General features: G+C 45.6%; 1 protein-coding gene across 4 annotated transcripts in view; it reads right to left on the minus strand.

The window, feature by feature from the left end:
- The window catches only part of IQANK1 (IQ motif and ankyrin repeat containing 1), a 57,592-nt gene extending 31,749 nt beyond the window's left edge, over window positions 1-25,843 (minus strand). The window contains exons 1-5 of one of the 4 annotated variants that reach the window (XM_061607299.1): window positions 25,692-25,843; window positions 15,882-15,985; window positions 10,597-10,680; window positions 651-784; window positions 301-465 (exon numbers count right to left, since the gene is read on the minus strand). In XM_061607299.1, the coding sequence (XP_061463283.1) occupies window positions 301-465; window positions 651-784; window positions 10,597-10,680; window positions 15,882-15,981 (483 nt within the window). In that variant the 5' untranslated portion in view covers window positions 15,982-15,985; window positions 25,692-25,843. The remainder of the gene's footprint in view (window positions 1-300; window positions 466-650; window positions 785-10,596; window positions 10,681-15,881; window positions 15,986-25,691) is intronic. The other 3 variants (XM_061607300.1, XM_061607301.1, XM_061607302.1) reach the window with 3 other exon arrangements.
- Between the last annotated feature and the right edge of the window lie 514 nt (window positions 25,844-26,357).

Raw genomic sequence — 26,357 nt, forward strand, 5'->3', positions numbered from 1 at the left:
CACAATGTCTGTTGCAATGGAGTTCCCTTGCAACAGAGGACAACATACAAGCCCACTCCCCACTCCTAGACTCTCATTGGCTTTGCCTTTCTTCATCTCTCTGCTTCCCTTTTCCACCTACTACCTTTAAGCCACCCTAACCTTGTCCAAAATGCACCACATCCCTCTGCCCACATTTTGACAAGGAACCTGTGAGACTCTGATCTGCCTGCATGACCATTTCTCTAGCCTTCTGCCCAGATCAGGACCTGCTGCTACCACGAGGAGTGTGTGGCTGGCCCCTGCCAAGGGGCTGCCCACCTCTTTCAGAACGGCCTTCATCTCTTCCACATCCCCATCAAAGGCTGCCTCCAGAATCCGCTTCCTCCTCTGTTGCTCCTCCCACAGCTTCTTCTTTTCTTCCTCCTCTCTCTTCCTCTCTCTCTCGGCTTCCTCTTGCTCCCTCTTCACCAGTGCAACAAAGGCCTACAAGAGAAACAGCCAATGGAGCCAAAAGGCAGAGGAGGCATGTCAACCACGACTGGTGGCAGCTGGGCCATTGTCACTACCAAGGCCTGAACTGTACTTTCTATCTCGCCTTCATGTTAATAGTAACAGCAACGTCTGCCGCTGGGGGGGAATGCTGTTACAAGAGGCAGGTAGCTCCTCACCTCCCTCTGTAGGTGCTCCATTAACTCATTGTACTCTTGTCGCTCTTTCAGTCGCCTCATTCTCTCACGACACGCCAAGGTGCGGCGGAAGGCACTCTGCAACGTGAGCACAGCTTTTGTTTCACGACTCGGCTCTGAGAAGACAGAAAAGAGAAGTATATGGCGATAAAATGGAATCCCAAGGTCCTTGCTGGTGGTTTAGGTCCTATGGGGTGGAGGCGCTTGTGGGTTAGGGATGGGGGGGCTCTCCAGGTGAAGATTCCCCAGATAGATGAAAGTGGCTCATAGGTAGCACCGCACACCCACTCAATTATCTCATATAACTTCCAGTTTTCCAGGAGTTTGTTGGCATGGCTGTGGAGCCAGGGGGACATTCCTCCATTTATGGTGTGAGCACCCTCTGGTACATGATTTCTGTGTAGGAGTGTTTCAAGAAATTTTGAAAACATTTTAGACAGATATTGCGATCACTCCACAAGTCACACTGTTAAAATATTTGGGACTTCCAGATGGCAAGTTTTCATGCTAAGGAACTGTTGAGGTGGATGCTAGCAGCAGCTAGAATTTCTATTACACAAAGGTGAGAGACGGCCCATGACCTTCATTTATCCTTATGGTATAAAAACTTATGGAACCTAGCGATTTCCAAGAAATTAACTCATGAGTTACGAATTTCCTGTGGGACCAAAGATCTGGAGTGCTTTTATTCAGTCCAGTGGGAATTTATTTCATATTCTGCACATAGCAAAATATGTCACTCCATATCTGTTCCAATGCGGGAAATTTGGATGTTGTGTTTTTTTGTTTATATAAAGCCTTTGGTTTGGTCTTGCTGTCTATCATTGTGGAATACCCTGATTGGCCTTTGGTTTTGTATAAAACAAAAAAATTCCTCAGATAAAACCTATGACCTCTCCCAGTTCACAGCCATACCAGTGAAGCACCCATCTCCTCTGCCAGACAGCTCACTCACCTACATCTGGTTCCATGCACTTGCCTGCTGCATACACAACTACAGTTACAAGACTAGTGCTTAAATACAAGGTTGAGATACTTGCTCATTCCCCCTACTTAATCGATACTGGTGAGAAGATTGAGGGAAATCTAATCATAATCTTCCAGGGTAGAACAGTACTTCCTGTATGAAATGAGGAAGTGAGTCTAGTTAACACTTTTTGTCTAAACCTGAACTGGCTTGAGGACAATGACAATTGGGGAATGCAGGATGGGGTACAGGGCTCTCTAAGGTTCCCCTCAAGCGTATAATTCTGAATTCACAAATCTGGAACCTTTCAAGACTAGCAGTTTCTAGAACAATGAATGCACCACTGTGATTCACTGATGTCTGTCTTTTATTGTTCCTGAGCTTTTAGGTTTTATATTGTTGAACTAGATTGAGATAAAATAATAAAAATAAAACTTTGTTAGTTGCCTATCTGTCCGAATTCACGGACACTCTAGGCGACTTACAGCAACATAATAAAATACAATAACAATCCAAAACATATCCATTAATCCAACATCAAGAAATATCAACTAATACAACAGCAAGCTAATCCACCCCAAAATTCCCGTAGGCCTGCCTGAATAGCCAGGTCTTAAGAGCTCGGAGAAAACCCATCAGGGAGGAGGCATGTCGAATATCACAAGGGAGAGAATTCCAGAGGGTGGGGGCCACAACCAAGAACGCCCTCTCCCTGGTCCGCACCAGCCTAGCTGTTTTGGCCGGTGGGACCGCGAGGAGGTCCTGTGTGGCTGATCTTGTAAGGCGGCCTGATTGGTGATACTGGAGGCGGTCCTTCAGATAAACTGGGCCGAAACCGTATAGGGTTTTAAAGGTCAACACCAACACCTTGAATTGGGCCCAGTACACCACTGGCAGCCAGTGTAGGTTTACCAACACCGGGGTGATGTGATCCCGGCGACGGCTATGCTTTATCAAGCGTGCCGCCGCATTCTGCACCAGCTGCAATTTCCGGACCGTTTTCAAGGGTAACCCCATGTAGAGTGCATTACAGTAGTCTAAACGAGAGGAGACCAGGGCATGTATCACTCGTGGGAGCAGATGCATAGGAAGGTAGGGCCGCAGCCTCTGTATCAAATGTAATTGATACCAAGCTGCCCGGCTCACTGCCGAAACGTGAGCCTCCATGGACAGCTGGGAGTCAAGAATGACCCCTAGGCTGCGGACCTGGTCCTTCAGGGGTAATCTCACTCCATTAAGCACCAAGTCGATGTCTCCCAACCTTCTCTTGTCACCCACGAGCAATACCTCGGTCTTGTCGGGGTTTAGCTTCAGCCTGTTCTCGCCCATCCATCCACTTATGGACTCCAGGCACTTGGACATGGTCTGCACCGCCAACTCTGGTGAGGACTTAAATGAGAGATAGAGCTGAGTGTCATCCGCATATTGGTGACACTTCAGCCCAAAACTCCTGATGATGGCTCCCAGCGGCTTCACATAGATGTTAAACATAGATGTTAAACAGCATGGGGGAGAGGATAGATTTTTTTAATCTCTATGGGTTGTATTCAACTAACTTTTACTCAGAGTCGACCCACTAAATTAATGAGCTTAAGCTAGTCATGCCTATTAACTTCAATGGGTCTGTTCTGAGTAGGACTAGAATTGAATTACCACCCTATGTCACCTAGACAAGTTTATCTTATGAGGCAACTAATGAATACTACAAATAAATAAATACATCAGTGGCAAAGAATCCAGTGGTGCGGAAATTGTATTTTCCGTGAAAGTGTCATCATGTCCTATTGGACACCACATGCGACTGCATCAGTGACGATGGGTGCCACAACTTCCATGCATTTCATTTATTATTCCTTGAGTTCTCTAGACACTGAACTTTTAAAGTTTACATTTCATAGAACCACAGAGTTGTAGAGTTGGAGGCACCTATAAGGCCATAAAATCCAACCCGCTGCTCAACACAGGAATCCAAATTACAGCATACTTGACAGGTGGTTGGCAAGCTGGCCTATGAATGCCTCCAGTGTTGTTATTATTATTTATTAAATTTTTTAGTCGCCCATCTGGCTGCTTAACCAGCTACTCTGGGCGACGTACAACATAAAAACATATAATTCACATTAAAACCTTAAAATTCCAACAATAAGACTAAAACCTAACCCGCCCCAAAAGCCTGCCTGAAGAGCCCACCACCTCCCTAGGTCATTGGTTCCATTGTTGTACCACGCTAATAGTTAGGAAGTCGAAAACTGGCTTCCTGTAACTTCGGTATTGAAAATAAAACAGCCGATATCATAATGCCGTTGTATAAATCTATGGTGCGGCCGCATTTGGAATACTGTGTACAGTTCTGGTCGCCTCATCTCAAAAAGGATATTCTAGAGTTGGAAAAGGTTCAGAAGAGGGCAACCAGAATGATCAAGGGGATGGAGCGACTCCCTTATGAGGAAAGGTTGCAGCATTTGGGGCTTTTTAGTTTAGAGAAAAGGCGGGTCAGAGGAGACATGATAGAAGTGTATAAAATTATGCATGGCATTGAGAAAGTGGATAGAGAAAAGTTCTTCTCCCTCTCTCATAATACTAGAACTCATGGACATTCAAAGAAGCTGAATGTTGGAAGATTCAGGACAGACAAAAGGAAGTACTTCTTTACTCAGCGCATAGTTAAACTATGGAATTTGCTCCCACAAGATGCAGTAATGGCCACCAGCTTGGACGGCTTTAAAGGAAGATTAGACAAATTCATGGAGGACAGGGCTATCAATGGCTACTAGCCTTGATGGCTGTGCTGTGCCACCCTAGTCAGAGGCAGCATGCTTCTGAAAACCAGTTGCCGGAAGCCTCAGGAGGGGAGAGTGTTCTTGCACTCGGGTCCTGCTTGCGGGCTTCCCCCAGGCACCTGGTTGGCCACTGTGAGAACAGGATGCTGGACTAGATGGGCCACTGGCCTGATCCAGCAGGCTCTTCTTATGTTCTTATGTTCTTATGTGTGTGCACAGTCCCAAAACTTGTTAGTATTGGGAGACTTTAATGTACATTTGGAGGCCATCCTCACAGGGGCGCCTCGGACTTCATGGAAACCATGGCTTCCTGGGAGCTGCACCTTATTCCAACGGGGCCCACCCATGTAGCTGGTCATGCACTCGACCTTGTGTTTGTCTCGGGAGAGGAGGGGAGTGATCTGAAAATTAGGGGTACATCCATCACCCTCTTGTCATGGTCAGATCACTACTTGGTGAGGGTGGACTTCATGGTGCCACAAACCCTCCGCGGGGGTAGAGGACCCATTAGGATGGTGCGCCCCAGACGTCTGATGGATCCAGATGGATTCCTGAATGCGCTTGGGGATTCTCTGGAGCAGGCACATGGCCACTTGGTTGAGACCCTGGTGGAGGGGTGAAATGCTGCAATCACCAGGGCTTTAGACCGGGTGGCTCCGAAACGCCCTCTCCCCCTGAATAGAGCTCAGACGGCACCGTGGTATACTCCATGGTTGCGAACTCTGAGGTGGGAGGTGAGACGATTAGAGCACCAGTGGTGGAAATCTCGCTCTGATGATGATCGGACACGGGTCAGAGCGGCTGCGGCAGCCTACCATGTGGCGATGAGGGCAGCAAAAAAGGATTTTTGTGCTGCCTCTATTGCGTCTGCAGAGTGCTGTTCCAGGAGGCTGTTCCAAGTGGTCTGGAGCCTGGTCGGTCTAAGGCCTCCTGTGACGAGTTTGCAAAGCACTTTATGGAGAAAATCGATCGTATTAAGAGTGCTATTCCGTGCGCTGTGGACACAGTGAGCAAGCCAGAGGCAGCCAGTGGCGCTCTGGTGGTGTGGGATCGGTTCCAGCTTCTTCTGATGAAGTGGACAAGGTGCTTTCAGCCTTAAAGCCAACCACTTGCTTACTCGACCCTTGCCCGTCATGGCTTATTATGAGCTGCAAGGACAGACTGGGCGAGGGGATCAAGATGGTGGTAAATACGTCCCTGGAAGAGGGAGTAATGCCATCAGCTCTCAAGGAGGCAGTAATAAAACCAATTCTAAAGAAGCCCTCCTTGGATCCCCAAGATCTGAACAACTTTCACCCAGTCTCAAATCTGCCATTCCTGGGCAAGGCGGTTGAGCGAGTGGTGGCGAAGCAGTTGCAAGTGCATTTGGAGGAAGCGGATTATCTGGATACATTTCAATCAGGCTTCAGGCCCGGACATGGGACTGAAACGGCCTTGGTCGCCTTGGTGGATGATATGAGGAGGGCGTCGGATAGGGGCGAATGCACCTTCCTTGTCCTCCTGGATCTCTCAGCGGCTTTTGATACCATTGACCATGGTATCCTTCTGGACCGCCTGAAGAGGTTAGGCATAGGGGGCACTGTATTGCAGTGGTTCCGTTCCTTCCTCTCTGGTAGGTACCAGAGTGGCATTGGGGGATGAGGTTTCGGATCCTTGGCCTCTCACTTGTGGGGTGCCACAGGGCTCCATCCTCTCCCCGATGCTGTTCAACATCTATGGGCTCATCCAGACGACTGTAAAATGTGTGGCACACCCGCTATGTGTGTTCATTATTTTTCGGTCGTCCAAATGACGTCTCGAGCTGTTACGCATTTTTGCGGGTTAAATCCGCTCCTTGCAATACCGGCAAAAATGCAATTTGCTGTTTAAAATCGGGAATCATCCGCTGTGCCTTCAGGAGTTAGGATGCAATACCACGGACTATACAGCTGATGGGCGGTTCTTGGGCGGTTCCCCTTGCCCCTTCTCCTCATTCCAGCCAATCACGAATCTGCACTTTTGCGCATGTGTGAGAATAAGCCCGGGAAAATTGAACCAATCATCGCAATGGTGGGGTGTTGGGGGGGGGGTCTGGAACTACTGCGCAGATGCATTTTATTTTTTGCCACCCTGCAAACTGGGCGGCCACTCTGGGTGAGATCTGCAATGCACAGCGAGAAAGGGGTGGTGGTCAGTTTCAGCCTGCCTCTGGAAAGCTTTGTCAATTTCATTCTAATTACTGGGGGTTTTGCTTCAAATCAGAAAAGCATACATTTGTTTAAGTGTAATATCACAAATACAAACTTAGAAAAGGGCTTCTGGCTGGTTGCAAGCCTGCTCCGGAAAGCTTTGTCAATTTCATTCTCCTTCTCCATGGGAAGGAAAGGGAGAAGGAGGGAGGGGTGACACGTTTCTTGCTTTTTTGGAGAAATAAGTGCAATTGCCAGCGTGTGTATCTCCTTAAATATCAATAAAGGCAGAAAAGCATACATTCATTTAAGCATAATATCGCAAATACAAACAAGGCAGGCGTGAAACCGACCAGCAGCCTTTCCTTCCAGGCGAGAACTCCTTTACAGCCATATTGTGCTTCGTTGCAAAGGGGGAGAGGAGCATACGTCATTTTTTTGCTGACCAATTGGTTGATAGGGGGAGGTTTTAGAGGCGGAGCTTGAAAAAAGCGACAAGAATGTAGGGGTCTTACCGCTGCGTGTGCGTGTGCAAAAAAGCGTTTTTTTAATTGGGAAAGAGCGATCGAAAAGGCAAAGTGAGGACTATCAGATGACAAACCGAAAATGGAAACCGTGGATTATCCCGCTCTGTTTGGATAAGCCCTCTATAAAGCCGCTGGGGGCTATCATCAGAAGATTTGGGCTGCAGTGTCACCAGTATGCGGATGACACGTAGCTCTATCCCTCATTCAAATCTTCACCGAGGTTGGCTGTAGAAACCCTATCCAAGTGCCTAGAGTCGGTGAGTGGCTGGATGGGAAGGAATAAGCCGAAGCTGAACCCTGACAAAACCGAGGTACCGTTTGTGGGAGACAAAGGAAGGTTGGGGGATGTTGACCTGGTGCTCAATGGGGTACAATTGCCCCTGAAAGACCAGGTCTGCAGCCTGGGGGTCATTCTAGACTCCCAGCTGTCCATGGAGGCTCAGGTCTCAGCTGTGAGCCGGGCGGCACTGTATGAACTCCATCTGACACGGAGGCTGCGCCCCACCTTCCCAACCATCTGCTCCCATCTGTGGTACATGCCCTGGTCTCCTCTCGCTTAGACTACTGTAATGCGCTCTACGTGAGGCTACCCTTGAAAACGATCTGGAAGCTGCAACTGGTACAGAATGCGGCGGCTCGCCTGATTAAAGACAGCTGCCGGCGAGATCACATTACTCCAGTGCTGAAGGAGTTGCACTGGTTACCGGTTGTTTTCTGGGCCCAATTCAAGGTGTTGGTTCTGACCTTTAAAACCCTATACGGTTTCAGCCCAGTCTATCTGAAGGAGTGCCTCCAACATCATCAGGGATGCCGCTCAACAAGATCAGCTTCAAAAGGCCTTCTCTCTATCCCACCAGTTAAAACAGCTTGACTGGTGAGGACTAGGGAGAGGCCTTTTTCCATTGTGGCTCCCACTTTGTGAAATTCCCTCCGAAATGATCTCCGCCATGCCCCCTCTATGATGAGCTTCTGCCGGACCTTGAAGACCTGGCTCTTCAGGCAGGCTTTTGGGGTGGGTTAGGTTTTAAGAACATAAGAAGAGCCTGCTGGATCAGGCCAGTGGCCCATCTAGTCCAGCATCCTGTTCTCACAGTGGCCAACCAGGTGCCTGGGGGAAGCCCGCAAGCAGGACCCGAGTGCAAGAACACTCTCCCCTCCTGAGGCTTCCGGCAACTGGTTTTCAGAAGCATGCTGCCTCTGACTAGGGTGGCACAGCACAGCCATCACGGCTAGTAGCCATTGATAGCCCTGTCCTCCATGAATTTGTCTAATCTTCTTTTAAAGCCGTCCAAGCTGGTGGCCGTTACTGCATCTTGTGGGAGCAAATTCCATAGTTTAACTATGCGCTGAGTAAAGAAGTACTTTTATTATTGTTGTTGAGATTTCTAATGTTTTAATGTATTTGTATGTTTTTATTTTGTACGTCGTCCAGAGTGGCTGAACAGCCAGCCAGATGGGCGACTAATAAATTTAATAAATAAATAAATAATAAACAAATGATCAATCCATTCTCAGAAAACTTGCACAGGATCCCATTTCTTACCTCCTGGATTAAAAAGCAGAGAAATCCACTAATAGGCAAAAAACCTTGCGATTTAAGAAAATACCTATAGCCAACAGATATTTCTATCAAACTTTTAAAAAGCAGGGAAATTGGGCAGCTATAGTGAATGCAGCAGGGCAGCAGGAGACCTGAACTTCTCTCTGAGATATTGTACTGCCGTACAACTTTGTAAAAATACAAACACAATTTGGATTGGTCTTTCACAGTCCAATCCACTTGCTGTGTAGCTTGGCAGAATTTGGTAACATGTGCCTCTGAGCATATGGTGAGTGGTGGCAACACCTGCAATTGGCTCAAATAACAGAAACAAGACATGTGCTGTGCTGATCTTGTTTTAGCAGGGAGGAAGCAACAATATTAGGACAGTTGATATAGTTCAGATAGTCACTTTAAATATGTTTGCAACTTTAGTGAAGGTTCCTATAGTAAATCATTTTCTTTTGCTTCTGTTTCTGTGAATATGTGAGATACAGCAACACTTTGCAACACTAAACTCCAAAAACAATTGTGGAATAATGGCACTGACTGTTCTGAAGAATAGATTCCAATGGACATGAGGAGTGTCTCAGTTTGCACAAGATAAAACAATGTGAGGTGAAATATATTCTAGCAAAATTCTAGATGGGCTCTATGTTTTTAATTGACCATGCCCACCTTTCCTTAAGTGGGGTGGTTTAAGCATAGGAGGCTGAAAACATGCATCTTCAGCAGGTAAAGTTTGTTTTTTCCAACAGCTAGATTCATTGTTTAAGTAGCTACATATTATAATCAAACAATGCACCCAAAATAGAAATAGAACATTGCCTCCAATTTGAAACACAAAAGGCTGTCTTTACCATCATATCACATTGACCAATAAAAAGACTTTGAAATTTATAAAAATAAATTTAACACAGATTTCTAGGATGAATGAGAGAAATATAATTTTCTAAGTTAGATTCTCTGTAGAAACAGTAGTAACACAGGAAAGAAGCAAAGTAAGAAGAACCCTAACAAACATACAAAAAAGTAACCCTCCATCTTTGGAGATGTAGTCCTGATTGCAGGTGTTGCCACCACTCACCATATGCTCAGAGGCACATTACCAAGTTCTTCCAATCTACACAGGAAGTGGATTGGACTGTGAAAGACCAACCAAATTGTATTTGCATTTTTACAAATTTGTAGGGCAGTACAATATCTGAGAGGAGGTCAGATCTCCTGCTCCCCTGGTGCACTCACTATAGCTGCCCAAGTTCCCTGCCTTTTAAAGTTTGATAGGGTTAACTGCAAGGTTTTTTTGCCTATCACTGAATTATACAAAGAAACAACAAATGTCAGCACTACTTCTGGTCCTCATTCCACTGTGAGTTTTACAGGGATGGGCTGCAGGCCAGTGGCAGAGCATCTGCTTTGCACGCAGAAGGTTCTCAGTTCAATCCCTGACAGCATCTCCAGGTAGGCCTGGGAGAGCCTCCTACCTGAAACCCTGGAGAGCCACTGCCAGTCAGTGTAGACAATACTGGCCTAGGTGGACCAATGTCTGGTTCAGTATAAGGCAGTGTGAGCGTGTTCCTATTCATAAAGGCCACCTATAACTATTTTAAATAAAAATGAATTCCCAGCTAAAGGCAAACCTGTCCCTTGTTCCCCTTTTCCATTCATTCTGTCAACACCTCTGCAGAGTCAGAACCTGGCTTTCTCCTGCTTAATGTTTCTCCACAAGATGCCACGTACATTGATGTTAATGACTTCATGAGCCAGCTTGTCTGCAGGGAGTCTGCAGCTCAGAGGAGCTCACACCAGATCTGTTCCAGGGAGAGCCTCCACTCTCCCCACCCCCCGTATTTCACCACCATTAAGGCCCTGCTCCATGGAACTTACACCAGTCTCCATAGATCTGATGCTCTCTCCTAACTGTCTTCCGCCATACAATTGCCTACCTGTGGGATGGCTGCTGGGAGGCTCTTCTTGGAGCCTGGTGCCATGGCTTGGCGTGGCTACATCTTTTCCATCTATTTTGTGGCCTAGACCAGGAGGAATAGAGGGCAGGAAAGAAAGAGAAATCAAATTTAAAAAATGCAAAATAGTATAGTGCAAATTGTCGCTGCATCTGCCAGCATCCACAATTCTCAAAACCATGGGCCCCAGTCCCTTGAACTGGAATGGCAGCATTATGAGGCAACTTTATGAGCTATGAACATTATGAGGCAGCATTATGAGCTATGAAGGAATCACATCAGACTTTGAAGCTCTGCGAAGGAGACTCAAGGACTTTGAAGCCCAGATACTTTTTTCATCCATCCTTCCAGTACTTAGAAGACTAGAAAGGGAAAGGAAAATACTCCATGTGAATGAATGGCTACGAAGGTGGTGTCAACGTGAGAGATTTGGATTCTGGGACCATGGGTTATGCTTCCTGGAAGATGGACTGCTGGCAAGTGATGGGTTGCATCTCACAAGGACTGGGAAGAATGTGTTTGGCCACAGCATGGAGAAGTTCATCACGAGGGCTTTAAACTGAATCCTAAGGGGGAGGGGGATGTAAACTTGGTGGTAATGACTGATGAAGGCTTATGCACAGTAGCGGGACCAAAGAGATTGGCTCTAATACGGCCCAGTAACAGCCCTCAGAAAAATGTAGTAAGGAAGCCAAGCCATAAATCACATGGTCTTCGATGTCTGTATGCTAATGCACACAGCATGGGAAACAAGCAGGACAAACTTGAACTCTTAATACAGGAGGGTAATTACGACTTGATAGGTATAACTGAAACTTGGTGGGATGACTCCCATGACTGGAATACAGCAATTGAAGGATATAACTTGTTCAAAAAGAATAGAAGAAATAAAAAGGGAGGAGGAGTCGCGCTATATGTTAAAAATATATATCCCTGCACAGAAATACAGGAAGATGAGCTTGGTAGCTCCACAGAGAGTATCTGGATTAAAATTAATGGGGCAATTAATAAAAGGAATGTGGTGCTTGAAGTCTACTACCAACCATCCAATCAAGGAGAAGACAAGAATGTAACTTTTGAAAAGCAAATTGCCAATGTTTCGAGGAGGCATGATGTAGTAGTAATGGGGGACTTCAATTATCCCAATATCTGTTAGGAGACAAATTCTGCCAAACATGGCCCCTCCAAGAAATTTCTGACATGGGTTGGAGATAACTTTCTCCTACAGAAAGTGGAGGAAGCAACCAGAGGATCAGCTATCCTGGACTTGATTCTAACCAATAGAGATGATTTGGTGGATGAAGTGGCAGTTACAGGAACTCTGGGGGAAAGTGACCACACCATACTTGAATTCTTGATTTTAACAGAAGCAAAAGCTGAGAGTAGCCATACACGCACCCTGGACTTCAGGAAAGCTGATTTTAATAAACTCAGAACAATTGTAAGGTTCCATGGCAAGCCACCCTAATGAGAAAAGGAGTCCAAGATGGGTGGGAGTTTCTAAAAAAGGAAATTCTTCTTCAGTGATATGTTCGGAACTGATGGCAAGAAAATATCTGTGAAAAAGGAAATTCCTATCAGACTCTTATTATATGACTATGACAGCAAGATTATTGGGCGCGTAAAGATGGAAGATGGAACCAATACGGATAATGGAAGAAGAGCGATTTGAAATTACTGGATTTAGTAGACTTGATGAGTTGGATTAATTGACATGTTTATCTAGAAAAAAAATTGATGGACATATATCTCAAGGAGTGGAAACTTCTCTTTGACTTTTTGTGGAAGAATAAAATGATATGATGTTAATGAGATTTGTAACCAATTAAGATAACCGCTGGAGGAAGGTGATTTTATAATCTATCAAGATACAGGCTTGTTATATATTATAGACTTATAGCTGAACTACGACAAATCGGAAGTCAATTTTTTTTATATATATATATATATTCCTTTTACTGTATTAGTTATGGATTTGTGTTTTTTCTTTTTGTATTGTTTTGGTTTTGAAAATTTGAATAAAAATTAATTGAAAAATAAAATAAAAAAGGAAATTCTAAAAGCGCAATGGCAAGCAATTCCAACAAGGAAAAAAGGGGGGAAACAACAGAAGAAGCCAATGTGGTTCACAAAAAGCTTAGAGATGACCTGAAAACAAAAAGAGACACATACAGGAAGTGGAAAAAAGGCCAGGCCACAAAGGAAGAGTACAGGCAGGTATCACGGAAGTGCCGGGATGGCGTCAGGAAGGCTAAAGCTGAGAATGAGCTGAGGTTAGCAAGGGATGCTAAAAGCAACAAAAAAGCTTTCTTCAGGTACATCCATAGTAAAAGACAGAGAAAAGAAACGATGGCACAGCTACTCATTGAGGATGGCAAAATGATAACAGATGACAAAGAAAAGGCAGAAGTGCTCAATTCCTACTTTGGCTCAGTCTTCTCCCAAAAAAGGGTCTGTGACCATCCCGGGAAACATGAAATAGAAGGGGCAGGACTGGAGCTTGAGCTTGATAGACAAATGGTCAAGGAATACCTAATCACTCTGAACAAGTTCAAATCGGCAGTGCCCAATAAACTGCATCCTAGAGTATTGAAGGAACTTGCTGAAGAACTCTCAAAACTGCTGTCTATTATCTTTGCAAAATCACGGAGGACTGGTAAAGTGCCGGATGACTGAAGGAGGGCTAATGTTGTCCCTATCTTCAAAAAGGGCAAAAAGGAGGAACCGGGGAACTACAGACCAGTCAGCCTAACATCAATCCCTGGAAAAATGTGGAGCAGATTATAAAGCAGTCAATCTGTGAGCACCTTGAAAATAATGCAGTGATTACTAGAAGCCAACATGGATTTATGAAAAACAAATCCTGCCAAACTAATCTTATCTCATTTTTATTGGGTAAGCTCCTGGGTCAACTGTTGGAATGCTGTGGATATAACTTGACTTCAGCAAAGCTTTTGACAAAGTACCCCATGGTATTCTGATTAGCTACAGAAGCATACTCAAAGAGTTCTTTCCAAGGGTTCCTTCTCAAATTGGGGGGAGGTAACGAGTGGGGTACTGCAGGTCTTTGTCCTGGGTCCAGTGCTTTTCAGCATTTTTATTAATGACTTGGATGATGAGGTGCACGGAATGCTTATCAAATTTGCAGGTGATGTAAAATTGGGAGGGATAGCTAATACCTTGGAAGAGAGACACAACATTCAAAAGGATCTTGATAAGCTGGAGCATTGGGCTGAAAACAACAGAATGAAATTCAACAGGGATAAGTGCAACATTCTACACCTAGGAAAAAGAAACCAAATCCACAGTTATAAGTTGGGGGATACTTGGCTCAGCAATACGACATGCAAGAAGGCTGTTGGGATTGTTGTTGATCACAAGCTGAATATGAGCCAACAGTGTGATGTGGCTGCAGAAAAAGCCAAATGTTATTTTAGGCTGCAATAACAGAAGTATAGTTTCCAAATCATGTGAAGTATTAGTTCCCCTCTACTCAGCACTGGTTAGGCCACATCTTGAGTACTGTGTCCAGTTCTGGACACCACACTTGAAGAAAGATGCAGACAAACTGGAACAGGTTCAGAGGAGGGCAACAAGAATGATCAGGGGACTGGAAACAAAGCACTACGAGAGACTGAAAGAATTGGGCATGTTTAGCCTTGAGAAGACTGAGGGGAGATATGATAGCACTCTTCAAGTACATGAAAGGGTGTTACATAGAGGAGGGCCGGGATCTCTTTTCAGTCATCCCAGAGTGCAGGATGCAGAATAATGGTCTCAAGTTGCAGGAAGCCAGGTTTCAACTGAACATCAGTAAAAAAGGTCCTAACGTCCTAACGTTCCTAACAATGGAACCAATGACCTAGGGAGGTGGTGGGCTCTCCAACACTGGAGGCCTTCAAGTGGCAGCTGGATAGCCCCCTGCCGGGGATGCTTTAAGTTGGATTTCTGCATTGAGCTGGGGGTTGGACTCGATGGCTTTATGTGTCCCTTCCAACGCTACAATTCTACGGTCCACCAGGCAGATGGTGTGAAGACAGAAGCAGCCGTCTCCAGTGCTGCCTCCTCCAACCAAAAGCAACCACCTCATCTTAGAACTCTGCCCTCTCTTGCAAAAGGGCCTTGGCAGGGTGTGACCATCTCCCTCTCCGATAGAGATGCTGGAATGGGTTGCAGCTCCACCACACCACCCTATCTGCCTTGGCCTCCATTTTGCTCTCTACTTTTCTTCCCATATGAACGGGAGTCTCTTGATGGCCAAACATACAGGGGACCTGCAATGCTCATGACCCATAAGTGGCAAGGGATTTTTATTTCTTCCCCCAGCCAGAAGTCTCATTTCCATTCCACGGTTCCTACCCCCACCCCGCCTTTCTCTTGCCTGCTTTGGGCTCTCCCACCAGACACTGGCTACTGTCTTTACTGCCTCCATTTTACGTTTTCTGGTTCTCGAGCGATTTGTAGAATAAACACACAATTGAATCATCTCTCAGGACCACATGGGTGTTGTGAAGGACAGCTCATGGGCCCCTCCCTAGATCTTGTCCTGTCTCCATCCACCTGTTCGTAGAGCAGAGGGTGGCTAACCTTTTTTGGGACAAGATCTCTGCAGAAGCAAACGTGTAAAAGTGGGTGTGCCCAATCTTTAAAGAAAGTTTTAAAAGGACACATTTTGGGGGTCTTGGGGTGGATCACAGAAAACGTTTTGGCATTACAGCAGGGGACCTGGGAGTGGTCAGTATATGTGTATGAGAGAGAAATAGAGTGTACAGATGGGGGGGTACATCACTGCGGGGGACCTATAAGAACAGTTAGCAAAACATTTTTTAAATTGTTTAAAAACGGACACATTGGGAGGAACGCAAAAACCTTTTAGCATCCCAGACTCACAGCAAGGGATCTATGGGAGCAGTTAGTAAAAAAGTTTGTATTTATTTTTCAATTAATTTGGCGGGTGGTCTTGGGAAGCCACAAAAATCACTTGAGTTTGTATGCATCCCTCATGCAAGCCATCCTTGATATAAACTATGAACATTTAAAATGAAGTCATGGTTTGCAGAACAACGAGGGTAAGGGGAGATGGCTTTAAAAAAGGCTGAGCCAAACATGACATGTTTTGTGTACCGCTTGAGACGCGCTGAAATATTAAAGGTACCTCTTGCTCCAGGCCCTGGGCTGTGCAGCAGATTGCCACAGCTGGCTCAGGCAGCAGCAGCTGCAATGGCTGCCCCACTATACCACTTGCTTTTCTGCCACTGATGCTCTACCTGGCTTCCCAGGGACTGTTGCCAGCTGCTTCACTGGAGCTGCTGCCAGCTTTGTCCATTTCTGTACTGGAGTCCGCCCTGCTGCCTTCTTGGCATTCATTCTCCTAAAACAGAGAAGATCAACAACAACGTTGCCAGGGAGGAAGGGACCTCAGTGAAATTAAGGTGGCCCCCTATTACTACACTGGAGTCTACTAATCTTTGCAGCATGTGAATGTATCTTTTGTTCCTTTAGAAAGACTGGTTCACTTCAAGGCAGTCAAGATTTTTATTTTGAGTTTTATTAATAAACCTTCAGAAAACTTTGGGTACTTGGGCAAAGCTGAAGCAAAACAAGTTGCCACAGTTAAAGTGAAAATCTTTTACATTTTAAAAACAGCATTGTGACTATTTTTATTATGCTTTCAAGATTAATATTGTGAACCACCTCAACTAAACATGAGTCATAGGTATATGTATGTTGTGTATCTATATTCAGCATGAGCACGTGTGTACATTGAGGTCATCTTCAAAGGCCTAATCTGTGGCCAACCCCCCCCCCCAGTGAGAGAGGGAAAGGGGGCTTCCTCAATTGTGGTGACCCAATAATGAAATTCTCTCCCTAGGAAGCCTCGCCCGATACTTACTTTGAAATCCTTCAAACACTGATTTCAGCAAAGCATTTGACAAAGTATTTCATGATATCCTTGTTGATAAGATGGTAAAATACAGCTGCAGGGAACAGAGAGCTGCTGGGCTGTCCCTCAAGAAAGACCCCCCCCCATCCCTGCTGATTTGCAGCAGCTCACCTTGGGGCTAGGACTCCTGGGTGCGGGGCAGGGGATAAAATTCCCAGGCTAACTTGGCTGACCTCTGGGCCAGGAGGGGGTTGCCTGTGTTTTATTCTTATCTGCTGGTGGGTGGGGAGTTGTTATGCTGAGGCAGTCAGGAGATGCTGCTAAAGTCTACCAGGTGTGTCGGAGAGCAAACTTTGGACTGCTTCAGGGCAGCAGGGAGTAGCCCTATTCCCATGGCCTTGGATCAAGGGTGGGGCAGTTGAGGGGAATTTGATCCACATAGCTGAAGTCTGGACTGTGGCACAGTAACAGTCTGTGTCATGTTCCAACCCTTTCTCCAGCCAACTATTTGGTGTGGGCTGTGCCAGTCTGACCTCAGGTCTCCAGATGCTGCTTGTAAATGACAGGCCAGTCCATAACAAGATTTCACCCGATGATTTAATCGAGGATGAGGATTCTGACCTCTTATGTGTAAGCAAGGCCAAGATTAGCCTCTTCCAGTTAGTTCAGCACAATAGGATTGCAGGCTGGACAGCAGGGGGGTTGCTGTGGCCTACAGGAATACCATCTAGCTCTCCAGGATTGCTGCACATCCAAGAACCAATCTGGAATGTTTGTAACTTGCCAAACGGTCTCCCTACCTGAGCTGACAGATGTGGTCTCAGACTTGGTATTGAAGTCCCTAAAATTGTTAATCTTGGCAGATATCAAGGTTCACAAGTCCGTTCTGTCTGGGATGGCTCAGGACTTCATGATCTCCATGACAACCATGAGGAACTTAGAATCCTAGAATAGTAGCGTTGGAAGGGGCCTATAAGGCCATCAAGTCCAACCCCCTGCTCAATTCAGGAATCCAAATCAAAGTATTCCCGACAGATAGCTGTCCAGCTGCCTCTTGAATGCCTGCAATGTCGGACAGCCCACTACCTCTCTAAGTAATTGGTTCCATTGTCGTATGGCTCTAACAGTAAGGAAGTTTTTCCTGAAGTTCAGTCGAAGTCTGGCTTCCTGCAACTTGAGCTCATTATTCCGTGTCCTGCACTCTGGGATGATTGAGAAGAGATCCCAGCCCTCCTCTGTGTGACAGCCTTTAATGTACTTGAAGAGTGCTATCATATCTCCCCTCAACTCAGTTTTCTCTTCTCCAGGCTAAACATACCCAGTTCTTTCAGTCTCTCCTCATAGGGCTTTGTTTCCAGTCCCCTGAGCGTCCTTGTTGCCCTCCCCTGAACCCATTTCAGATTGTCTGCATCCTTCTTGAAGTGCAGAGACCAGAACTGGACGCAGTACTCAAGATGAGGCTCAACTAGTGCTGAATAGAGGGGAACTAATACTTCATGTGATTTGGAAACTATACTTCTGTTAATGCAGCCTAATATAGCATTTGCCTTTTTTGCAGCCACATTGCACTGTGGGCTCATATTCATCTTGTGATCAACAACAATCCCAACAGCCTACTTGCATGTCGTATTGCTGAGCCAAGTATCCCCCAGCTTATAACTGTGGATTTGGTTTCTTTTTCCTAGGTGTAGAATTTTGCATTTATCCCTGTTAAATTTCATTCTGTTGTTTTCAGCCCAATGCTCCAGCCTATCAAGGTCCCTTTGAATTTTGTTTCTGTCTTCCACAGTATTAGCTGTGCCCCCCAATTTTGTATCATCTGCAAATTTGATAAGCATGCTCTGTACCTCCTCATCCAAGTCATTAATAAAAATGTTGAAGAGCACTGGGCCCAGGACCGAGCCCTGTGGTACCCCACTCGTTATTTCCGCCCAGGTTGAGAAGGAACCATTGATAAGCACTCTTTGAGTAAGATTCTGGAGCCAACTGTGGATGCACCTGATAGTTGTTCCATCCAGCCCCACATTTAGCTAGTTTGCTAATCAGAATATCATGGAGTACTTTGTGAAAAGCTTTGCTGAAGTCGAGATATATTATGTCCACATCATTCCCACAATCTACAAGGGAGGTTACCCGATCAAAAAACATGATAAGATTAGTTTGGCAGGATTTGTTCTTGATAAATCCATGTTGCCTTCTAATAATCACTGCATTATTTTCAAGGTGTTTATAGATTAACTGCTTTATAATCTGCTCCACATTTTTCCAGGGATCGATGTTAGGCTGACTGGTCTGTAGTTCCCCGGTTCCTCCTTTTTGCCCTTTTTGAAGATAGGGACATTAGCCCTCCTGGTAGACAGCATATCTGGCGAGTCCACGGATCTTCTCAGCATACATGGGTTTCGATCCCACGCAGTAGGGAGTATCCCACTACTAGTACTCTTCTCGTCTTGTTGTGGGGTGAGGGTTGTTGCACGGCATCTCCTGTAATTCTTCCACCACAAGCTGTCCTCCAGTCTCATCCTTGAGTAGTTGAAAGCAGTTCCATAGTTCCACTGGTGAAGGGTGTATTCTAGCTCTTCTGCTCCTGTCACCCTTTCCCACGGAGTTTCCTCCACTTCGTTGTTCCTCTTCAGAGCAGTCTCCTCTTCTGCTACCACATGCTGTTGCTCTTCCACCTCCACTTCTCTTTGCTGCTGTTGCTCCAGCGTTCTATCTAAGAACTCTTCCATCTTCTCTTATGGTTTTCAGTGTGGCCACCCACCATTCCAGGCCTCTCACGTTTTCTTCCAACAGTGCCACGAGCTTGCACTTGTTGCAGGTGTACACCATGTTGTTCTCAGGCAAGAAAACAAACGGCACACACCTTGCAGGTCACAACCACTGGAGAATCCTTCCCGTTCATACTCTCTTCTACCTTTTGTTTCTTTCTAACTACTTGTTTTGGAGTGACCTGTGCTTTGTCGTGTCCTACTTCAGGGTAAACTTGGGAGTCCCACTGGCATGTGGTGTACCATACAAGAAGAATTAGTAATTTTATTTATTTATTTATTTAGGGACCTCCCCCTTGATCTCCCGTCGAACTCCTTTGTCAAACTGCTCGCTCTCTGAAAGCTGGCTTGCTTGTATCTCCTCTCCTGTGGACCACTTGAGACAGCTCCCTCTGCTCTGCTCTGTTAGGAGTCAGAAAACAGAATGAAAGTCCCAGCACACACAGCTGCTGCTTGTTGCCCTCAGTTCTCAAGCCAATAGCTATCAGGTCACACCCCTCCCAATCAAGCTGCTATAGAGCCCTTCAGAGCACACGGCTTAGAGCACACATCCCTTTTCTTTTCCTCACTATACCTCCTTTGTCAAACTCCTGTTTGCTCTCCCTGTTCGCCCACTCTCTGAAAGCTGGCTTGCTTGTATCTCCTTCCAAAGTATCATCAGGATAAAGCATGTATCTGGTTACACTCTGGATTTGGTTTTGTTGTAGAGAAAGGATGATCTGAAGGTGGGGGACATCAAAATAATCTCTCCTGGTGAGTTTTTGACTTAACAGTGGCCTTTTTCCTTTGCAGGAGTGGGGCACCTATTAAGATGGTATGGCCCCACAACAAATGGATACAACTGATTTTCAGAGGGCTCTGGGGAGTTTTCCAGTTGGCATGGCTGGCTCATCTGTTGAAGCCCTGGTTGATTTTTGGAATACAGAGATAACCCAGAGTGGTTGACACAATTGCACCTGAATGTCATATCCAAACTGGCAGAGCTAAGAGTAATGAAGCAAAAAGAGATACTGCTTGGAAGGGTGAAGTGCCACACGACTGGAGGAGAGCTAATGTGGTCCCTATCTTCAAAAACAGCAAAAAAGAAGAAAAAGCCCAACAAATCTAATCAAACATTGGAATTGCAGGGATGACATCAGGAAGGCTAAAGCAGAGTATTAGCTGAGGTTAGTGCGCAACAAAAAAGCTTTCTTCAGGTACATCCATAGTATAAGACAGAGAAAATAAATGGTGGTACAGCTACTTGATGAGGATGGCAGAATGATAACAGATGACAAAGAAAAGGCAAAAGTACTCAACTGCTACTTTGGCTGGGTCTTTCTCCCTAGAGGGTCTATGACCCTCCTAGGAAACGTGAAGTGTAAGTTGAAGGGGCAGGCTTGCAGCTTGAGATTGATAGACAAATGGTCAAGTAATACAAATCACTTTGAACAAGTTCAAATCTCTAGGGCCCAATGAACTGCATCTTAGAAGACTGAAGGGACTGAAGAACTCTCAGAACCGCTATTATCTTTGCAAAATCATGAAGTAAGGGTGAAGTGCAGGACTGAAGGGACTGAAGAACTCTCAGAACCGCTATTATCTTTGCAAAATCATGAAGTAAGGGTGAAGTGCAGGACTGAAGGAGGCTAATGTGGTCCCTATCTTCAAAAAGGGCAAAAGGAGAAACCTAGCAACTACAGACCAGTCAGCATGACATTAATCCCTGGGAATTATAAAGCAGTCAGTTTGTAAGCACCTGGAAAAAAATGCAATGATTACTAGAAGCCAACATGGATTTTTTTGATTGGGTAACCTCCCTGGTGGAATGCTATGGACAGAATATATCTTGACTTCAGCAAAGCTTTTGACAATGTGCCCAATTATATTCTGATTAGCAAGTTAGCTGAATGTGAGCTGGATGGAACAACTATCGGGTGGATCCACAGTTGGCTACAAAATTGTACTCAAAGAATGCTTATCAATGGTTCCTTCTCAAAGTGGAGGAGGTAACGAACGGGGTGCCGCAGGGCTTGGTCCTGGCCCGGTGCTCTTCAACATTTTTATTACATGCACCACATTTTAAGAAGGATGCAGTCCATCTTCCAGGAAGTGTAGCCCATGGTCCCAGAATCCAAATCTCTTGCATTTGCACCACCTTTTTAGCCAGTCACTCATCTGGAATATTTTTCTTTCCCTTTCTATTCCTCTTCTAAGTTTGTTGTTGTTATGTTCCTTCAAGTCAATTACGACTTATGGCAACCCTATGAATCAGTGACCTCCAAGAGCATCTGTCATGAACCACCCTGTTCAGATCTTGTACGTTCAGGTCTGTGGCTTCCTTTATGGAATCAATCCATCTCTTGTTTGGCCTTCCTCTTTTTCTACTCCCTGCTGTTTTTCCCACCATTACTGTCTTTTCCAGTGAATTGTGTCTTCTCATTATGTGTCCAAAGTAGGATAACCCCAATTTCATCATTATAGCTTCTAGTGACAGTTCTGGTTTAATTTGTTCTAACACCCAATTATTTGTCTTTTTCGCAGTCCATGGTATGAGCAAAGGTCTCCTCCAACACCACATTTCAAATGAGTTGATTTTCTCTTATCCGGTTTTTTCACTGTCCAACTTTATTTATTATTTATTTACTACATTTGTATATCGCCCCATAGCCGAAGCTCTCTGGGTGGTTTACGACATAAAAAATCAATATAAATTCTACATAATAAAAAACAATAGTTCACATTTTAAGTAAGCATAACTAAACAATAAATCTCTAAACAATATACATAACATGAGAACAAAATGAATCATATACAAAACAAAAAGAAAGAATATAACAATTATAAAATATATCTAAGAATTTCCATGAATATTACACTAAAAGGATATGTGCAATATCTTATTCTTGGCATCACCTCTTTTGTCTTCATCATAAGGATGTCATGGAGGTGAAGGGTTCTCTAATTTCCCATTGTGCTTCTCCCCACCTGACCACCATCTTCTGTAAACAGTATCATTATTTACATTTCTTCTGTTGTCTTCTTTCTCCAAGACGACCCCAAGATGACTCCGAGTGTGACGCATCCAAAATAACGTTCCCGTGGCAAGTGGCAACTTTCACATCCATACACAGAGATTGGGAATACCATGGTCTGAATAATCCTGACTTTAGTGTTTCCTGATACATCTTTGCATTTGAGGACCTTTTCTAGTTCTCTCACAGCTGCCCTCCCAAGTCCTAGCCTTCTTCTGATTTCTTGACTATTGTCTCCATTTTGGTTAATGACTGTACAGAGGTATTAATAATCCTTGACAAGTTCAATGTCCTCGTTGTCAACTTTAAAGTTACATAAATCTTCAGTTCATGATATGTACCGCAATCTACTCCTGGTCTTCTTTTTGCAGAAGATATGGAACTTCAAAGTACTGGATGAGAAAACTATCTGAGCCCCAAAGTCCTTGAGTTTCCTTTCCAGAGCTTCAAAGTCTAACATGATTTCTTTGTAGCTCTGCTTGGCAGTTATCATTTGTTCCCACATGGGAGTTTCCTGAAGGCCGTGCTGGAGCCAGGGCAGGTCTGGGCAAAATGGCCTGATTTCCCACAATATAGACACACTCCAGGGTTTCCACCCCTATCCCTCTCATTCTCCATCAGATGCAGCACTTTACGTGCTACATCTAGCACTTTCCAATCATAGAAGTGAGGTGGCAACTTCTCCTGGGAAGGCATACGGATTTCTTTATCTGAAGGTATCTTTTCTCCAGCCTGTGTGACCTTGTAGAAACTGTTATTCCAGGCTCTGACAACCTATACACATTCCTATCTCTCTGGAAGAGTCCAGCAAGTTCATTAGGGCCTAGCTGTTTCAAAGGCTAAGTCTGGGCTGCATGCCAGTGAGGATTCCATCTCTCTCTCTCTCTATCACAGGCAAAGGGGGGGTACTGATATTAGTAGACTCACTAGGCATGGAGCTGGCAGAGGTTTCTGGAAGCACTTCACCCATGATTTCCTCAGCTCCCTCCATAACATCGACCAACCCCTCTCCATTCTCCCAATCCGGCCAAGCATTCTCCATGGGGCCCATGTCAGTTCTGACCTACAGCATAATGTTTTTTACAGCTCAGGACCTCCATATTATCTGGAACCTCTCTCAACATGATCTTTGTCTGAGGTCCTTCTCCAGTTACTCCCTCTCAGGGAGGATTGGATGGTGGTGACAAGGGAGAGGGCTTCTTCAGAGAGTTTGGAACAATTAAAAATTACATCAACTCTATCCATCCCTCTATTACGTTTACATTTAATAGTACAAATGACAATCCGCACATCCCTTTTCTGGATGTCCTTCTTACCATTGAAAACAACAAAATAGACACTGATCTCTACAGCAAACCCACTGATGCCCACACCTATTTAAACTGGAAATCCTGCCATCCTAGGCATATAAAGGAACATTGTGTATAGCTTAGCTCTGAGAATCAAACTTATTTGCAACACTGAAGATAAATACCAGAGAAGGATCAGTGAACTTAAACAACACCTTCTTCGAAGAGGATATTCTCCACATATTATGAATTGCAACATCCACCGAGCCTCCATTCTGTCCAGAGAAAACCTCCTCCATCGTACCGAGATGTCAAAGAGCAGAGAGCAACGGATTCCATTTGTGGTAGATTTCCATCCAGCATCTCCTATCACCGAGCAATCAGGGAGAGCTACCCATTGCTGGCAAGCTCTGAACATCTTACCAGAGCCATCAGCAGGCCTCCTGTTATAGCATTTTGCCAACCTCCTAATTTGCGCTGACTGTTGGTGAGAGCAGTGCTTAAACCACCTGTCACCAATCCAGGGTCTCATCCTTGTCACTCCAAACGCTGTATCACCTGTGTGTACCTCAGGGAGACAGCCACTTTTACAAGCACTAGGACAGGCAGGACATATTACATCAAACAGAACATCACCTGCAGGTCCTGCAATATAGTTTACATCATTGAGTGCAAAAGACCAGGATGTCATATCCAATATGTAGGAAAGACCACAACTGACCTACGCATGCGCTTCAGGAACCACAAGTCGGCAATTTTGACAAAATAAGTGGAGCAACCCGTTGCAAAGCATTTTAACATTGAGGGTCACAGCCTGTTGGACTTTTCCATTACCGCGATAGAGATGCCAGCAGATCCAGCAGCATTGACCAAAAGGGAGAACTTTTGGATTTACTCTCTGGACACATTGGCACCACATGGCCTGAACCTGGAGCACAGTACCACCACTACTTAGCTTCTGCAAATGAAGCCCCTCTGAGCATTCCATCCTCAAAGCTCTATAACTGCCACCTTGGTAACAGCATTTGTATGTTGGCAGCTGATGAAGGCGGAAGCTGAAACGTTTTGTTAATATAATAAAAACCTCTGTTTGGTTAATCACAATTATGTTTATATATATATTTTAGGTGATTAACGAAATCCTTATAGGGATCCTGAGCAAGCTTGAGTGAAGTTCTGTTTGTTGCTTTCAAAACTGTCTTATCTATCTATCTATCTATCTATCTATCTATCTATCTATCTATCTTCTGTTTAACACTGTTTTAGGTCACTTGGAGACCTTCAGGCAACAAGTCACTAACAAACTGAATAAATCATAATCATGATAGTAATAATAATAACAACAGACTGGACAACACTACTGTGAGGTGGATCCACAAGTGTACCTAATGAGTGCTCCTTAATGGCTGTGTCCAACCTGGAAGCAACTGTTGAGCAGAGGGCTGCAGCGCTCTGTCCAAAGCCCTGTGCTCAAGTGGGGTGAGAGCATAAAGGCCATGCTTATAAAATCTGCAAAAGACACAAAATGGGGAGGGAGGGATAGCTGCCAACCTGAGGCCGCACAGACATGGCATAAAACGGCATTGCCAGCTTTAAACACGGAGAGAACAAGATGACGCTGAACAGAAATCCATGCACAGTCCTGGGTTGGGACTGGTGCATTTCACGCTGCGCATAAGTGCTCTGGAACGGGGGAAGCGCGCCGAGGGAGCCAAGAGCAGCAGAAACAAGGCGGGGATAGCCCCGCGCCCCGCAAGGCAGTCAGCCCCTCCCCCTCCCCTTCGCATCTGCGCCGCCGGATCTGCGCCGGGCGCGAAGAGGGTAACCCCCGCGGGCAGAAACCGCGAAGGAGGCGAGTTGCTGCTCAAGACCCCCCTTCGGCGGAAGAGCTGCGCGTATGACGCAAACTGCCGTCGCCAAACCGGCGGAGCCGCCACACCTGCCCGGGTCGCCTCGCCAAGGGAGGCTGCGGAGCTGACAAGAGGGGGCAGGAAAAGAGAGACCGCCCCACCCCACCCCGCGAGGATTCAAGGGGGAAGGGTCCCTCTAGGGCCCGCGCGGGGAGCCAGTACTTGGCCGGAAGGGGTCGCCGGCTGCCTCGGTGCCGCCCCCAGCTCACCCTCTCCGCCGCCGCTTCAAGCCGCGGGCAGTTGTCGCCTAGCAACGAGCGACCAGCCCCGAGACACAAGGAGGAAGTGCGCATGTGCGGCAAGGGGGAGCGGGGCACACTCGCCGTTTCTCTGTCGCCTTTCCAGGGAATGCGCAGGCGCAGTCTGTTTCGGCTCTTCCTGCCCTCCTAGCCTGTGCGGCCCAATCAAGTGCAGGCCGGCACCCGCGAGCTTCCTCCGCCCACGCAGGAGGAGGGCGCGCCGGGATGACTGTGACAAGGATAATACCTCATTGTTGTTGCTGTTATGTGCCTTCAAGTCGATTACGACTTATGGCGACCCTATGAATCAGCGACCTCCAAGAGCATCTGTCCTGAACCACCCTGATCAGATCTTATAAGTTGAGGTCTGTGGCTTCCTTTATGGAATCAATCCATCTCTTGTTTGGCCTTCCTCTTTTTCTACTCCCTTCTGTTTTTCCAAGCATTATTGTCTTTTCTAGTGAATCATGTCTTCTCATTATGCGTTCAAAGTATGATAGCCTCAGTTTCATCATTTTAGCTTCTTCTGATAGTTCTGGTTTAATCTGTTCTAACACCCAATTATTTGTCTTTTTCGCAGTCCTCGGTATGCGCAAAGCTCTCCTCCAGCACCACATTCGACATGCCCCTTCCCTG

The sequence above is a fragment of the Rhineura floridana genome, chromosome 1 (assembly GCF_030035675.1).
Source record: "Rhineura floridana isolate rRhiFlo1 chromosome 1, rRhiFlo1.hap2, whole genome shotgun sequence".
NCBI classification, from domain to species: Eukaryota; Metazoa; Chordata; class Lepidosauria; order Squamata; family Rhineuridae; genus Rhineura; species Rhineura floridana.